Source organism: Moschus berezovskii, chromosome 3 (assembly GCF_049115385.1).
Source record: "Moschus berezovskii isolate FMDL1 chromosome 3, NW_MosBer_1.0, whole genome shotgun sequence".
Classification (NCBI taxonomy): domain Eukaryota; kingdom Metazoa; phylum Chordata; class Mammalia; order Artiodactyla; family Moschidae; genus Moschus; species Moschus berezovskii.
Window position 1 is genome coordinate 15,903,923 of NC_142462.1, and position 17,624 is coordinate 15,921,546.

Below are 17,624 nucleotides of genomic sequence, written 5' to 3' on the forward strand. Positions count from 1 at the left end.
CTATACTTCTCAAGAACCCAAGTGGGCTAAATAAAATGACTAAAGGAAACAATAATGCAGACATTTCCTACCTTTTCCTTTAAGGATCCCCAAAGACTTTAATTCTTAATTTAAACACACCATACAGGAAATGAACCTGCATAAGTAGGGGAGGAGTAGGAAGGCTTGTGATCTCAAATAAGGAGGATGAAGACGGTAATTATTTGAAGGTTAGGACTGGCTGCCCCAACAGATACTCAAAGTGTAACTGCTACTCCCTCAGAGCTCCAGTGACTATCAGGGAGTGACACAGTGGGCAACTGAGAAGATTAGCTGAGAGTTGGGTTTAAAATAAACAACAAATCTTTAGATGTTTATCAGTGAAGAAGAACTAAAGAGCCTCTTGATGAAAGTAAAAGAGGAAGAGTGAAAAAGTTGGCTTAAAACTCAACAATCAGAAAACTAAGATCATGGTATCTGGTCCCATTTCTTCATGGCAAATAGATGGGGAAACAATGGAAATAGTGGCAGACTTTATTTTTGGGGGCTCCAAAATCACTGCAGATGGTATGATTAAAAGACGCATGAAATTAAAAGATGCTTGCTCCTCGGAAGAAAAGCTATAACCAGCCTAGACAACATATTAAAAAGCAGAGACATTACTTTGCCAACAAAGGTCCGTCTAGTCAAAACTTTGGTTTTTCCAGTAGTCATGTATGGATGTGAGAGTTGGACTATAAAGAAAGCTGAGCGCCAAAGAATTGATGTTTTTGAACTGTAGTGTTGGAGAAGACTCTTGAGAGTCCCTTGGACTGCAAGGAGATCCAAGCAGTCTATCCTAAAGGAATCAGTCCTGAATATTCATTGGAAGGACTGATGCTGAAGCTGAAACTCCAACACTTTGGCCACCTGATGTAAAGAACTGACTCATCAGAAAAGACCCTGATGCTGGGAAAGATTGAATGTGGGAGGAGAAGGGGATGACAGGGGATGAGATGGTTGGATGGCATCACCAACTCAATGGACATGAATCTGAGTAAACTCCGGGAGCTGCTGGTGGACAGGGAGGCCTGGCGTGCTGCAGTCTATGAGGCTGCAAGGAGTCGAACACAACTGAGTGACTGAACTAAACTGAACTGAATGATGATGCAGTGGTCCCACCAGCAACACGGAAAAAGTAGAGTTGGAAATTTATTCACGAATTCATCTGTGAAAACAGGGAGTTGTGAAAGAACTTAAATTTAAAGAGTACTGAGAAATGATGGTGCTCGACAATAAGGAATATGTATTTATGAGTATGGGGGTGATTTGTAGGTGGGAGGGGGAGGATGGAGGCGTTGGTGACAGATGTGAGGCCTGGTGTGCTGCAGTCCATGGGGTCACAAAGAGTTGGACAGGACGGAGAGACTGAATTGAACTGAACTGAACACAGAAAAAACAAAAACAACCCTCTGCGTGCCACGCTACCGAGCTGGAATTCATTCTTTAGACAATGGAGAATCATGAGGATTCGTTTCATTCATTCATCATGTACTTATCAAGTGCCTACCATGGGCCAGGAGGGCACTGTAGGAAACAGTAAAATAGTACCTACTGCAGATAAGTGAATAAAAATGGCAGTGTTCAACGTCACAGAATTTCAGTGACACATCTCAACTCAGGAACTTGCACTAGGAGACTAGCCAAGCCCAAGCAAACTGAAGATACTCCCATCTTTCTCCACCTTACAAGGGAGCAAGCAAGCAGAGCTATCTGTACAACAGCAGAAGCGACACATCCTAAGAATTAGAGAGGACATAAAACTCCAAATTGTAGAGACGTTGTTTTGCACTCAATTCTAAGGACCGTGTCTCATACTCTGTTGAAGGGACACGACAGGACACTTGAATTAAGGGAATTTACGGGAGATGGAATAATCCCATTAATCGCAGTTTGACAGATGAGCCTCTGACCAACCACAGAAGGTGCATTCCCGTAAGAATATTAAATGGAAGAGGCAACGAAATTTTTCCAGCTTCTGGATCCCTAAGAAATCCTGTTTGCAAAACCTCTCTAAAGCACTTGGGCTCCTCAACATTAAAACAATGGTTTGGTCTTTACACTCAAACCTGGCCTCAAGCTTCTGAGATTTGGGCTTCCCCTGTGGCTCAGACAGTAAAAAAAATCTGCCTGCAATGCAGAAGACCAGGCTTTGATCCCTGGGTAGGGAAGATCCCCCAGAAAAGGGAATGGCAACCCACTCCAGTATTCCTGTCTGGAGAACTCCATGGATAGAGGAGCCTGGCGGGCTACAGTCCATGGGGTCACAAAGAGTCAGACATGACTGAGTGACTCGCCTTGAAGTCATCATTCAGCTTACTTCTGAGACTTGAATGGCATCACACAGGGTAGACACAGGTAGGATGAATGTAAGCAGACCCTGTCTATAGTAGGCCAGACAGATGTATGGAGGAAGCAAAGCACCTTCCAGACAGCAGCATTACAGCTCAACTGTTTTTGTCCAGAACGAATTCTCAACAGCGATTGCTTACGAAGGAGCTGGAATTAGGTGAGTCAAATGAACGTCTATCTTTTACAAACAAGGAAGCAGTCATTTGACGGACTGAGCCAGAACACTTGCTGCGATGCGATAGGCACCCACACGCACACAGCAGGCACACCACAGCGGCATCCTGCCCAGAGTGGAATACAGGCTCTTTCTTCAGGGAAGGCGCTCACCGTGGTCAACAGCATCTGCCTTTACCCCACAGGCAGAGACTACCCATCGGATGGCAACTGGAAATGTGTTTGATTGCCACTGAGAAAGTGTAACGGAGCATCTGGCTGGCTTTGCGTGTTTGTCTTGGCTCTGGCCCCTTCCACGTCCCCAGCCCTGGGAATCCTAAGGGAAAACGTGTCCTGTTCCCAAGCCGTGGGCTCTGCCCCATTGTGCTCCACTTCCCTCGCTGGTGAAAGTGAAAACGGAAGCGGCACAAGCGCTCCATTGTGAGCTGAGAAACACGTACTGGTGACTGGCAGCTCTCACAGAGCAGACCTGGCTGTCTCTTGGCCAGCAGACGTCGAATGGGGCGGGAGCCACGCGAGCCTGGCGAGGTGTGTCCTGCCCTTTCGCCGAGGTGCCCTGGCGACGGGCTTTGGGTTTTTTCCATTATCCTCGGTTCACGCCTTTGCTCTGATTTACTCAGTATGCACTGGCAGGCTTTGCAGGCTTCTGTGGGAGCGACTCGGCTGCCCAAGGAGGCACAGACCCTGCCAGGTCTCCATAGTAAATACAACACGCACGGAGAGGAAACAAGCATAAACAATTTATTTTCTCCTGTAAAAGATGACATTGTTCTCTGATCTTGGGTCTGGCTTCCCTTTGCCGGCTTGGTGGTGCCAACTGGGTGCTGTCGAGTGAGCTATCCCAAACAGAAACAGACAAAATGAGCAGAGGCTGCAGGACGGGCACCTCCAGGGGCCCGGCATCCAGGGAAGGTGTTGGCGACCTCTCTGAGCATCTCCAATGCTGGAGGGCGTCCCTGACCCGAGGGCCTGGCAGCATTCGGCCCTTCTCCTTTACTGCACTTATCTCTGTTTCTAACTCTACACTTCTTGGCATGACTAACTGATTAAGATTTGCCCCCCATTTTGAGCTCCATGAGAGCCAAGACCTCGTCCACTTCTGTTCCCCACGGTCCCTCGGATTCACTGACAGTGCTTAGCACATGGAAAACGATCAGTATCTGTTGACTGAATGTCACAACTCCATTAACTTTCTACCCTAGGATTATCAAAGAGTTTCTGAATCCACAAGGTTTCTTTAGTGTTTACTAAACGCTACCCTCAGGCTTCCGCTACCCTCAGGCTTCCGAGGTGGCGCAAAGGACCTGCCTGACAAAGGAGAAGATGTGGGAGACTCAGAGTCGATCCCTAGGTCGGGAAGACCCCCGGAGGAGAGCGTGGCAACCCACTCTAGTATTCATGCCTAGAGAATCCCATGGTCAGAGGAGCCTGGTGGACTATACAGCCCATGGGGTCACAAAGAGTTGGGTATGACTGAAGTGACTTAGCACTCATGCTCACATGCAGTTGCTACCCATGTGGGCACTGGAAGAGAAACCACCAGAGCGTAAGGAGAGGATGTAAGCAACTGGGTTTTTTCCTAATGCTTGTATTAAATAATTCTTGTGGAGTCATCTTAAATATGGCACTTTTGGGAGTCTTATGTTTCATATAAAAAAAATCCCCAAGTGAATTTTTGTAATCTGAATAACTATCAAAAAAGTCTTCCCATGTTTACTATTTAGTTGTTATCTTTTACTTCTACAGAGAGGAAGCTGCTTTCATATGCACACATATGTCCTTTAACAGGAAAGATAATACAGAAAAAAGGAACTTTTGAGAAGGAGAATGTGAGTCCCTTAGTGAGAATTTTTATTAAGTCACTGAAGACAGAAGAATATTCTCATTCTTCCATACGGTACAAAGTGGATTTTTTTCCTCCAAACTGTGTGTTAGGCACAGGCATTTGGAGGAAAAATGCTAATTCTCCCGTTTGTCTAATGATTGGATAACGGCCCTCCCCAAACACTGAAAAGGCACTGTAATACTTATTCTTCACTGAAGAACAGAAATTGGTTTATGGCAGGCCAATTCTGGACTACATCCCAGCATGAGAAGTTATTGATGCCCCAGAAGGAACGAGCTCATTTTAAGCTGTAGCCTTCTCTCTATCCACAGGTGGCATCATGGTGGCTACCCTGGGGAGGGACTCACTCTAGCTGCATAGATGTGGCAGTTACATCTGGATATAAAAACATCAACCCTGGCACCGCTCTGAACGGCCCTCAAAGCAGTCTCACACCATACAGGGAGCATGATGTGCACACTGCCACGATAGGGCACTTGGATGAGTTTAAGGGAACAGACACACCCAAGAGTCGGATATGACTGAGCGACCAACCAACCAATCTACTGAGAATGCAGTAGTATTATGTCTTTAAAAATGTGTATGTGTTAGGCAGAGCGCTCTCCAACATAAATCACAGCAAGATCCTCTATGAACCACCTCTCAGAGTAATGGAAATAAAAGCAAAGATAAACAAATGGGACCTAACTAAGCTTAAAAGCTTTTGCACAATGAAGGAAACTACAAACACGGTGAAAAGACAGCCCTCAGAATGGGAGAAAATAATAGTAAACGTAACAACTGACAAAGAATTAATCTCCAAAATATACAAGCAGCTCATGCAGCTCAATACCAAAAAAAACAAACAACTCAATCAAAAAGTGGGCAAAAGAACTAAACAGACATTTCTCCAAAGAAGACATACAGATGGCTAATAAACACATGAAAAGATGCTCAGCATCATTCATTATTAGAGAAATGCAAATCAAAACCACAATGAGGTATTATCTCATCTGGGTCAGAATGGCCATCATGAAAAATTCTACAAACAATAAATGCTGGAGAAGGTGTGGAGAAAAGGGAACCCTCTTACACTGTTGGTTGGAATGAAAACTGGTACAGCCACTATGGAGAACAGTGTGGAGATTCCTTAAAAAACTGGAAATAGAACTGCCATATGACCCAGCAATCCCACTGCTGGGCATACACACCAAGGAAACAAGAATTGAAAGAGACACATGTACCCCAGTGTTCATCGCAGCACTGTTTACAACAGCTAGGACATGGAAGCAACCTAGACATCGGCAGATGAATGGATAAGAAAGCTGTGGTACGGAGAAGGCAATGGCAAGCCAATCCAGTACTATTGCCTAGAAAATCCCATGGATGGAGGAGCCTGGTAGGCTGCAGTCCGTGGGGTCGCTAAGGGTCGGACACGACTGAGCGACTTCACTTTCACTTTTCACTTTCACACATTGGAGAAGGAAATGGCAACCCACTCCAGTGTTCTTGCCTGGAGAATCCCAGGGATGGGGGAGCCTAGTGGGCTTCCGTCTATGGGGTCACACAGAGTCGGACACGACTGAAGTGACTTAGCAGCAGCAGCAGCAGCAGCAGCAGCAGCAGTGACTATATAACATCCAGCTGAAGACTAGCAGGGGGGTACTCTTTCTGCCCCCTTCTGATGACTATGTCAGAAATTTTCTCTATCTCCTTTATACTTTAATAAAATTTGATTATACAAAAAAAAAAAAAAAAAGAAAGCTGTGGTACATATACACAATGGAATATTACTCAGCTATAAAAAGGAACATATTTGAGTCAGTTCTAATGAGGTAGATGAACCTGGAGCCTATTATACAGAGTGAAGTAAGTCAGAAAGAGAAATACAAATAGCGTATATTAATGCATATGTATGGAATTTAGAAAGATGGTACTGACGTTCCTACACGAAGGGCAGCAAAGGAGACACACATGTAAAGAACAGAGTTTTGGACTCAGTGAGAGAAGGAGAGAATAGTATGATTTGAGAGAACTGCATTGAAACATATATTCAGTTCAGTTCAGTAGCTCAGTCATGTCCAACTCTTTGCGACCCCATGAATTGCAGCACGCCAGGCCTCCCTGTCCATCACCAACTCCTGGAGTTCACTCAAACTCATGTCCACAGAGTCGGTGATGCCATTCAGCCATCTCATTCTTTGTCGTCCCCTTCTCCTCCCACCCCCAATCCCGCCCAGCATCAGAGTCTTTTCCAGTGAGTCAACTCGTCGCATGAGGTGGCCAAAGTAATGGAGTTTCAGCCTCAGCATCAGTCCTTCCAATGAACACCCAGGACCGATCTCCTTTAGAATGGACTGGTTGGATCTCCTTGCAGTCCAAGGGACTCTCAAGAGTCTTCTCCAGCACCACAGTTCAAAAGCATCAATTCTTCGGCGATCAGCTTTCTTCACAGTCCAACTCTTACATCCATACATGACCACGGGAAAAACCATAGCCTTGACTAGACGAACCTTTGTTGGCAAAGTAATGTCTCTGCTTTTTAATATGCTATCTAGGTTGGTCATAACTTTCCTTCCAAGGAGTAAGCGTCTTTTAATTTCATGGCTGCAATCAGCATCCGCAGCGATTTTGGAGCCCCCCAAAATAAAGTCTGACACTGTATTACCATATGTAAAACAGATGACCAATCTGAGTTTGTGCATGAAGTAGGGCACCCAAAGCCAGTGCTCTGGGACAACCCAGAGGCAGAGGGTGGCGATGTAGGTGGGAGGGGAGTTCAGGATGGTGGGGGGAGGGGAAGAGAACACATGGATACCTGTGGCCGATTAATGTTGATGTATGGCAAAACCCACCAAAACGAAGTAATTCTCCTCCAATTAAAATAAATTAATTAAAAAACACACAAAACATAAAGTACATGTGTGTGTTTTCTTAGTGTTGTATGACTCTTTGAGACCCCATGAACTACAGCCTGCCAGGCTCCTCTGCCCATGGAATTTTCCTGGCAAGAATACCGGAGCGGGTTGCCATGCCCTGATCCAGGGGAATCTTCCCGACCCAGGGATCGAACCCATGTCTCCTGTGTCTCCTGCATTGGCAGGCAGATTCTTTACCACTATGACACCTGGGAAGCCCTGGAAATGTACATGCTTTAATTAAAAAATAATTATTGCTAAGAAATGCTGCCTTCTGCAGCTCATAATGTTTTTGAAATAGTAACATCACAGATCACCAGAACAAATATTCAATTTAAGAATCAAATAGTTGGAAATATTGCCAGAATTACAACAAAGTGACACAGAGCCACCAACTGAGCAAATGCTGCTGGAAAACAGTGCTGTGACACAGGGTTGCCACAAAACGCCCATTTGTAAAAAATGCAACACCTGCTAAACGCAATAGAGCGAGGTGCAATAAAACGAGGTATGCCTATATTCTTGAAATCCATCTGCCACAAGATTACATACAACTGCATGGGGCATGATTCGTACAGGTCGCTTACGTATAATGGAAAGAAGCTCCCTCTGACCTGTTCTCTGGTTTTCTACAAACGTAGTTATTTCAATACAGGTCGCTGAATTTTATTTTCAGAGTTTCAGAAACAGTTCTTCACTAGGCTCTGAGTATAATGGGTCCCATTTCTCTTCACCTCCCCAGCTCTTCCCTGCAGAACAAGAAGCCTCATATACGTGCTTACGGCCACCCACATCTAAGTGTCCCCATCCTGCCCAACGTCTGCAAGCTACTGCCCCTGAGGCATGAGGTGAGCACACAGGTGGCTGGATGTGCTTTTAGGAAGAGAAGAGCTTGTGCGATTCCCATTTGGTCAGGGAACTCCAAAGCCTTGCGTTTGGCTGGCTGAGCGTGGGGGTTTCAAACTCTGAGAGATACCTGGATTCTGTCCCCATCAAGGTAGGCATGGCTAGAGCAGGGCCAGTGCTGGCTCCTCCAAATTGTGAAACCCAGGCCAGGGGACCCTGCTGCCTGGTTGTAAGGTCTTCGCTGTAGCCATCCACATCTTGATTCTGTAGCATTTACAGAAACAAGTATAAACCACTTTTCCCTTTGAGGTTACATGTGCATACCTGGCTGTATACTGAATAGCAAGATTCTATTCCAATTCTTCCTAAGACACCTTTGTATCATGGGGAAGGCACCAGTTAAGGGCACTTTACTGTTGTTGAGTTACTAAGTCATGTCTGACTCTTTGTAACCCCTTGGACTGTAGCCCATCAGGCTCCTCTGTCCATGGAATTTCCCAGGCAAGAATACTGAAGTGGGTTGCCATTTCCATCTCCATCTCCAGGGGACCTTCCTGACCCAAGGATCGAATTAGAATTCGAGTCTCCTGCACTGGCAGGCGGATTCTTTACCATTGAACCACCAGGGAAGGAAGCCCTAAGGGCACATAAACCTCCCTTATCAGATGAAGACAAACCAAACCAGATTGTTTGGCCCTATGTTACACCAACTTCAGGCACAACTAGAGTCCAGACTTATGACTGTCCTAAATTAATTTCTACCCCAAAGGCCAACTCCTTTAAGGAACTTACAGCTTAATAAACAAAATCCCTAAATAATTACAAACAAGACAGAAAACAGTCTTACGAAAGGCATTAATAAGATGTTTCTTTGGAAATAATGCGGGAGGAAGGTGGGATTAATTTCTGCAGGGGGTACCAAAAGGGGAAATCTGAGTTAGGCTTTGGAACAGAAGTAATATATTAGCGTTTCTCATGGTTGTAAAATGTCAGTTTCAAATCAGTTAACTTGTAATTTCTTTAACATTCCACAAATCAAGTTGATTCCCAGTTCCTGTATGACATAACCTACTAAAATATCTGTATTTCCAGGAAGTGGAGTGTAGTCTTTTTCTCTTTGAGAAATGCAAAAAAAAAAAAAAAAACACAAAAACAAACCAAAATACCAGTTCAGTCTGAAAAAAACAATTCCAAGTCTACATGTCACCCTGTGTATGTAAACCAATGTATCACTACAGAAATGGATTGTCCCTTGAAAAATAAAATATCGAACAGTGGGAAAAACTTTAATGCAGCATTCTACAGCAATCATACTCTTTATTCTTAACATTAAATTTCAGCTATTACTGTTCCAAGTAAAATCTCAATTTGTTCCAGTGTCTTTTCAGATTGCTAATCTTTTTTATTTTATGTCACATAAGAAGTATAGAGTATGCAGTACAAGCTAGATACTGAAAAATCAGGTATTTATGATTGCCTTTCCCCTTTTCTGTATGATATCATTTGTCTCCATTTTCCTGTCTGAACATATCAACTTTCAGTGAGAATGGAATGTTAATTGGTGCTACGCACAAGCTGGGCTATCATTCCTCAAATTTAAGAAGAAGAAGGAGAAAAAAAATCAAAACAAACCCAACTGGGTTTCCCGTTTTTATTTATGGTTTTCAGTGCCCTGTTGAAGGGGGATTAAAATAAAGTGGCTCAGTTATGGCTCATCCTTCCTTCAATTAATCTGCCCAAGGAGACCAGTTCCTTCCATCATCTGTCCAGATCTCAAGGCCTATTCAAGCTTCTCCCCAGGGCCCCAAAACAACACACAAAACTACTTCCTAGGGAAGCCGCAGCCCACCTCACCCTTCCCACTGGGGAAACACACAGACTCAGCCCTTTCTGGGAGATTATATAAGCACACAAGGGCTCCCCTGACACCACCCGAATCGGAGATGTGTCCTTTAAACATCATTTTGTGCCCACTCTTCTCAAAAGTGACAGTGTGTGTTGGGCAAACAGGAAACAAGAATGCTTGTCTCTCAACAGCGGTGAGACATTCAAAGGAATCTTCTGTAAAAAAGCTCTCTTGCCCTAGGTACAGTGTAGAATACTGGGAAACCACGTGATCTGACATGCACCAGGTTCCAGCATCTGTATTTCGGGGATGAGGAAGCAGAATGCTTTTGCAAATTAAGTGTTTTTCTAAGGCAAGTTCTCTCCGAGAATTTCCAACTCCCCTCCTGAATTTCTACTTCTCAGCTGGGGCAATACTGGAATTTGCGCAGGCAATTCTTTGTTAAGCAGAATATTAGCCACCCTGCAGCTGCCTCCACCCCCCAAGTTGTTATGATGACCAAAAATGCCATCATACATTTCTCAACCACGTTTCCCCTCCCCCTTCCCTCCAGCGCCACCCTTGAGTGAGAACCACTTTAAGGCCAAAAGATGGACAATACGGTAATATACATGTTTCAGTGCTATTCTCTCAAACATCCCAACCTCACTTTCTCCCAGAGTCCAAAGGAGACTTTATATCTGCGTCTCTTTTGCTGTCTCAAATATAGGGTCGTCATTACCATCTTTAAACATGTATATTACATATATGAAATAGATCACCAGTCCAAGTTTGATGCAGGAAACGGGGCACTCAAAGCCGGTGCACTGGGACAACCCTGAGGGATGGGATGGGGAGGGAGGTGGGTTCGGGACGGGGGACACGTGCACACCCATGGCTGATTCATGTCAATATATGGCAAAAACCACCACAATGCTATACAGTTATTAGCCTCCAATTAAAATAAATTAATTAATTTTAAAAAAGGTGGATAATACGGAGACAATGACCTATTGACCCATGAAGATTCTTTTACTTAAGGCTTAATCTAAAGCTTTGGGGGCAATGTTAGCAGTGTTCATGGAACCAAAAGGATTCTCCGAGTCCACATCCACACATCCACATCCTGCCCCAAATAAGTAGCCCAGCAAAGGGACATTCCCTGGCTTAAGAAAAAATAAATCTATGCATGAATTCACTGTATGTAAAACAGGCCCTTCAAAGACAAGAGTTTATTAGTGTTTACTTCCAGGCTCCCGTTGTCTATTTTGGGTGCATTTTCACCAAAATTCATCTCGGAAACGATGAACTACTTTAGGAGAAACAGAAGCCAACCAAAGTCAGTGACTATTATGGTTTCATGAGACAAAAAACCCAGAATATTACAACTGTCCTTCTTCGCCAAAATAGAGCCTATGGGGCTGCACTTGTGTTTCGGCTTGGAGGAAGGTGTCACGCGGCGGGGTAGTACTGCCTGACCATGGATCATCCAAGTTCACTGTAAATTCACTCTTCTTCACAGTTGACACCACAGCCTCACAGGAGTGCTTTCACACACATGTGCAGGTACCTGGCTGTTTCTCAGACTAGGATAGGGAAATGTTCTTGGCGCCCTCTCCTCCCTGACCTTGAGCTGTGTTTCCCCAGACACTACATATGCAGCTCTGAAAACAGTGGTTATGGCAAAAAGCCATATGGCAAAACCATTGGGAAACTTGTAACTGATTCCTTTCTAGTGGCCAAGAAGCAACGGTCTATTTCTGCAATGGGTTCTGTCCACAACAAGCCTAGCCCGGATGTGTCTGCAGTTGTAAGCAGAACACTCTCTTCCTACCGCCCGCCATATAAAAAGTGCAAAGACATTCTGTCCACAAACTGACCATGGGCAGTAATTCCACGGGCCTGGAATCAGGGCAGTCTGTCATTTCAAAGAGGAAAATGAAGTTGAAGAAAAAAACAGTGCTTTCTCACTCACCACTGAGGTAAGAGCCATCTGAAAACTGTAGATGCGAGCAAGGCCGAAGTCAGCCAGCTTTATTTGTCCACTGCTGGTCACCAGAATGTTCTGTGGTTTTAGATCACGATGCACCACTCGGTGAGAATGAAGAAAGTCCAGGCCTCGGAGAAGCTGAAACATCATATCCTAAATAAAACCGAAAAACAAAATCAATCAATTGCCAAAAGAGAAATTCAACATGCTGAATTCTCAGTACTTAGAATAGTGTTTGGTACATACAAAGCATTTGATAAATACTTGCTGAATGAATGAACCTGTCCCCCTTTCTACTGCTCCACTCTCCCATGCTCAACTTTACTACAGAAAGTGTCACTCTCCACCCACATTTTATTAATGAAAGGATGATTTAAAAATAATTTCAGGGACTTCCCTGGTGGGCCAGTGGCTAAGACTGCACTCCCAGTGCATGGAGCTCAGGTTCGATCCCTGGTCAGGGAACTAGATCCCACATGCCACAATTAAAAAGTTCACATGCCTCAACTAAAGATCCCATGTGCTGCAACTAAGGCCCGGCGAAGCCAAATAAATATTAAAAAAAAAAAAATTTCAGATGACATAGGAAATATTCTGGAAGGATATATACCAAACTGCTGTCCAGGGTTAATGGTGGGGAGAGAAAGTAGTTGGCGAGAGAGGGACATTTTTCACTTCACATACTTTTCTATGATTTAACACATGATTTCAACAATTAAAATCCAGTAAACAATGATAACAGCAATGGTAGTTCTTAATATCATTATAGCACCTATTATTCAGCAGTCACTATGTGTCAAGTACTGCTTTAGTAATTCACTTAATCCATACCACAACGCTGAGGTAAATAACATTATCAACCCATTTCACAGGTCAAGAAGCTGATACACAGTAGGTGTATGTAATTAGCCCAAAGTAACACCACTAGCAAAAAAACCCAGAGTCTTGATTTGAACCAGAGTCCAGGAAAACTGGATTCTAATTCCCAAGGCACTCCTTTATTAGATCAATGATCATACGAGTATGGAAAACCAGGTAAGCAGTTTAACCTCACCAAGCCTCACTTTTTCTGTCCGTAAAAACAGGGAAGTGACAAAACCTACTGCACAGGATCACTGTTTGTAAAGCACTGACCGCAGTGAGCACTTACTGCTGACAGAATCAGGCAGCATGGAGGCATCGGGACCAACGTCACACCTCCTTCTAATTTCAGAACTTATAAAAGCAGATACAGTATTTTAAACTCAGAAGCTGTGTCGGATGGTAGGAATTTAAGATAGTGAACATGATATGACCCTTTGAAATGTGGAGGTTTGGCAGACTGACCTACCTCCTCCACCCCACATAACACTGTGAGAACGGCGTATAAAGAGAGGATGGAATTAATTCGGCTCTCACAAGGGTTAAATAATGCTTAGGCATCAGGGGCTTCAGAGCTGGGAGGGGCGGGGAGCACACACTTGCTCATCAGTTGGGCTGTATTTGGTTACTGGCTTATAGTACTGGTATTTTCTTCAGGGAGTTCTATCTTTAGCTCCCGGCTTATTCAAAACCAAAGCCTGAGTTTTCCACCTATAAAAAGGAGAAAATGGGGCTTACTTTTCATAACACGAGATTTAAACGAAGCAGTGCATATGAAGAGGTTGTGTAGTATGCAGGGAACAAATGATCATCGTTGAAGTGTCCCGTTTCCTCGTGGAGACCAAGTCAGAAATAACCGGAGGAAAACGTGGTCATTGTCACAAGACCAGTGAACAAAGCACTAAGTGGGGATGACACAGGTGAACTGGAATTCTTTCTGAGCTCCGCCTAAACAGAACTGATGAACTGGCCGGGGTCACCTTCTAAGTTTCCAAAGGTGAAAAGATCAGACTGCACTGGCGAGGGACAGTGGTCCAGGACTTAAGAACCACTGCGTGTCAAGCAACTTGCAATGAATAAACGAGAGTGTGAAAGTGAAGCACAAAATGTTAATGAAAGCAATCTTCTGTGGCGCACAAGTCTTTATTGGAAACACGTGCACACGACTTGTAAGCAGTGGATTTTAAGCAGCATGACTAACCTAAAGTAATGTCATGCTGGCTTGCCATCTTTAGCTTCCTATACACTAAGCAGCAACTCTTTCAAACAGTACCAGGAATAAGTGTGCTTGATTCATGTTTCAGTGTTCAAACAGTGTAAGCAGCCAGTGAGTAGAATAAACATGTAAAAATCTGAACCAAGTAATGACTAATAAGGCCCATCTAAATTTATATGTTGGAGAAGACTCTTGAGAGACCCTTGGACTGCAAGGAGATCCAACCAGTCCATCCTGAAGGAGACCAGTTCTGGGTGTTCATTGCAAGGACTGATGTTGAAGCTGAAACTCCAATACTTTCGCCACCTGATGCGAAGAGCTGACTCATCTGAAAAGACCCTGATGCTGGGAAAGATTGAGGGTAGCAGGAGAAGGGGACGGACAGAGGATGAGATGGTTGGATGGCATCCCCGACTCAATGGACATGGGTTTGGGTAGACTCCGGCAGTTGGTAATGGACAGGGAGGCCTGGCGTGCTGCGGTCCATGGGGTTGCAAAGAGTCGGACACGACTGAGAGACTGAACTGAACTGAGATTTATAAAAAGCCTGAACCGTGTGCTGCGCTTAGTCGCTCAGTCATGTCTGACTCTTTGCAGCCCACCAGTCTCCTCTGTCCACGGGGGATTCTCCAGGCAAGAATACTGCAGTGGGTTGCCATACCCTCATCCAAGGAGATCTTCCCAGCCCAGGGATCGAACCCAGATCTCCCGCATTGCAGGCGGATTCTTTACTGACTGAGCCACCTAAGTTTAAACACATGTATACTGCTTTCATTTGTGTATTTACACAGCCCTGGTAGCTCAGCTGGTAAAGAATCCGCCTGCAGCACAGGAGACCCCGGTTTGACTCCTGGGTCGTGAAGGTCCCCTGGAGAAGGAAACAACTGCCCACTCTAGTGTTCTGGCCTGGAGAATTCCACGGACCGTATAGTCCATGAGGTCACAAAAGTCAGACACGGCCAAGAGGCTTTCACTTCATAGCACATACTACATTTTTCTTGGATATAAAATTGGTCCATGCTTAATGCATGTAGAAATATTTTTTAAAGTTCATTAAAAATCCAGAGGAAGAAAAAAAATCATGCAAAACCGCACCACTCAGAAACCAGAGAAAACTCTACTGTTAAATAACTTTGTCCTTCATGTCTTTTAAACAGATACTGGTATATCTGCAGGTGTAAATATATTATAATTCTATTTAATACTGAAGCATCGTATATAAAATATATCATATATATTATATAGCAATATATAACATTAATATATAAATATAACACATTTTAAAATAGAAATTGTTATTATTCGGTACACATCTTATAGTTGCTTTATAAAGATTTAACAGTTCATTGTGAATATTTTGCCACTTCAACAAAATTCTTCTAAAATGTAACTTTTTTGTACAATATGATTTTTAGTGGCTGCATAGTTTTCCTTCTATGCCATAATCATTATTATTTGGTTTTAGGTTGTGTTATTTTGCTACTTATTCTAAGAGTATAGGTCTCCTCTATTTAAAGGCAAATATAGATAAAAATGACTTGTTAACATCATATGAAAGCACAGTTTAGGCAGTGAGAACACATATGCTGGTCTAACGTTTGATTCCATGTAAATGACACCTATGTATAAAGAGTTGGTTCTATGTAAGAATAACCACTCTTCAGATCTTATCAGGCTACTTAATTTTTTTTTGGTTAGCAAACTGGGTTTTCTTTTAAACCCACAACATCCAGCTACAATTAGAGTTTCAAACTAGCGAACCTTGAGTTAATGATTTTTTTAAAAAATTGCCAAAAGTCTCGTTTCCTTCTCTAATTCCAATGCATTGAGGCACTGGAGCATGATGGACTTGTAACTCTGGTCACAAATAAGAATAAAAACTCTGGTCCCAGTTTCTGAGAATTATATGAATGAATAAACTGTAAAACTAAACAAAGAAAGGAAAAAAAAACACCTTTCCTTCAGCATCGCAAGTGCTTTGATCAAAGACATCTCAAAGGATTCTCTACTTAAGCTTATTATCTGTTCCATCTCAATTTATAGTATCGTGAGACATACTTTTAAATTAGCTCCTCAAGATTTTAATCTAAATTAATCTGTCTTATACAAGACTCAAATATTTCACAGTAATCCCAGTGATGCAATGCAATGAAACTACGGATACTGCCAATTAAGTTAAACATAGGTTTAAAACCTTTTAATGTTACAGTGCCCAATTCTGGTATAAAAGGTTTGAATGTCTAGTCCCACCGATGATAAACAGTCACTGGGGGCCCTCATTCTGTCTTTCAGAAACATGTGATGTAGGAGCCTGTTTCAACAAGACACCACCCTGGAATGAAGTCTGGCTCCTAGTGACTTCAGATGGGCTTTCGTCCTTGGCAATTCCTTTAAAAAGAGTCTGGACTTCAGTCTGAACACCAGAAGTCTTCAAAGCCTTGTAACAACAATTAGTTTCTCTTAGGTGTTCTAGAGCTCTAATTCTCTTATTTCTTTGAAAACAAAACAAACAAGCAAACTGAAAATCTACCTCAAGCTTTTCTAATAGGAAAAAGTTTTATCATTGGGCCTTTTTTTCCCAATGATAAAACTTTTGAAAAAAGTAGTTTCAAAAGATACTTAAAACACCAACTTATATACCATAAAATAAATCACAGCAATGACAGCTCTCAAAAGACAATTCTGGACTTTTAGATGTATCTACTTAAATCTAAGCGATGTGTTCACACCCTCAGGTTTCATCAACATAATTATGTCAATAGTTTATTGATTTAAACAGTTAAGACATATACAGCTTGTACAAAGTTAATCATTTTTTTCTCCTTTGAATGTGTAAACCACAGTCTTTTCAAATTTTTTATCCAAGTTTTAACAGAAGTGTCTTTATAAATGATTTGTTGTTTCATACAAAGATCTCCTATCCAGTTTGGTTCTTATGAAGGGTGTTAGAGGAATCTCACAGATCAGTACAACAAAGGTCTTTGTGTTTTTTAACAACACTAAACTAATAACATGTTGACTTGCCTGCAGTGCAGGAGAGTCAGGTTCAACTCATGGGTCGGGAAGATCCCCTGAAGGAGGGCACGGCAACCCATTCCAGTATTCTTGCCTAGGAGATTCCAGGGACAGAGGAACCTGGCAGGCTGCGGTCCAGAAGGTCACAGAGAGTTGGACACAACTGAGCGACTAACACTACACACTACACTATAATGATAAGAATAGAAGTAAAAGATCGCATGGTGATAAAATCATGAAGCAGAGGACTATTGACAATAGTGAGGGCTAGTCTCAGGATCTCTTTCTTTTTCCTCTTTTTGTTGATTACAAATATACATATTAAAATGTTAACTGAGGTAAAAAATATATATATAAAATTCCCCACCTTAACCAATTTTAAGTGTATAGTTTAGCAGTAAGTATATTCAAACTGCTATATAATCAATCTCCAGAACTTTTCTATCTTGCAAAACTGAAACTTGACTCTAGACCCACTAAATACCTCTTCATTTCTCCCTTCCTCCCAGACCCTGGCAGCCACTCCTCTACCCTCTGCTTCCACGGATCTGGCTACTCTAGACACCGCATGTAAGTGGAATCAT

The 17,624-nt window shown here is 43.0% G+C and overlaps 1 protein-coding gene across 1 annotated transcript in view; it reads right to left on the reverse strand.

Moving 5' to 3' along the window:
* The window catches only part of CDK6 (cyclin dependent kinase 6), a 266,251-nt gene that overhangs the window by 131,694 nt on the left and 116,933 nt on the right, over positions 1-17,624 (reverse strand). The window contains exon 4 of the mRNA XM_055420428.2: positions 11,934-12,101. Coding sequence (XP_055276403.2) covers positions 11,934-12,101 — 168 coding nt within the window. The remainder of the gene's footprint in view (positions 1-11,933; positions 12,102-17,624) is intronic.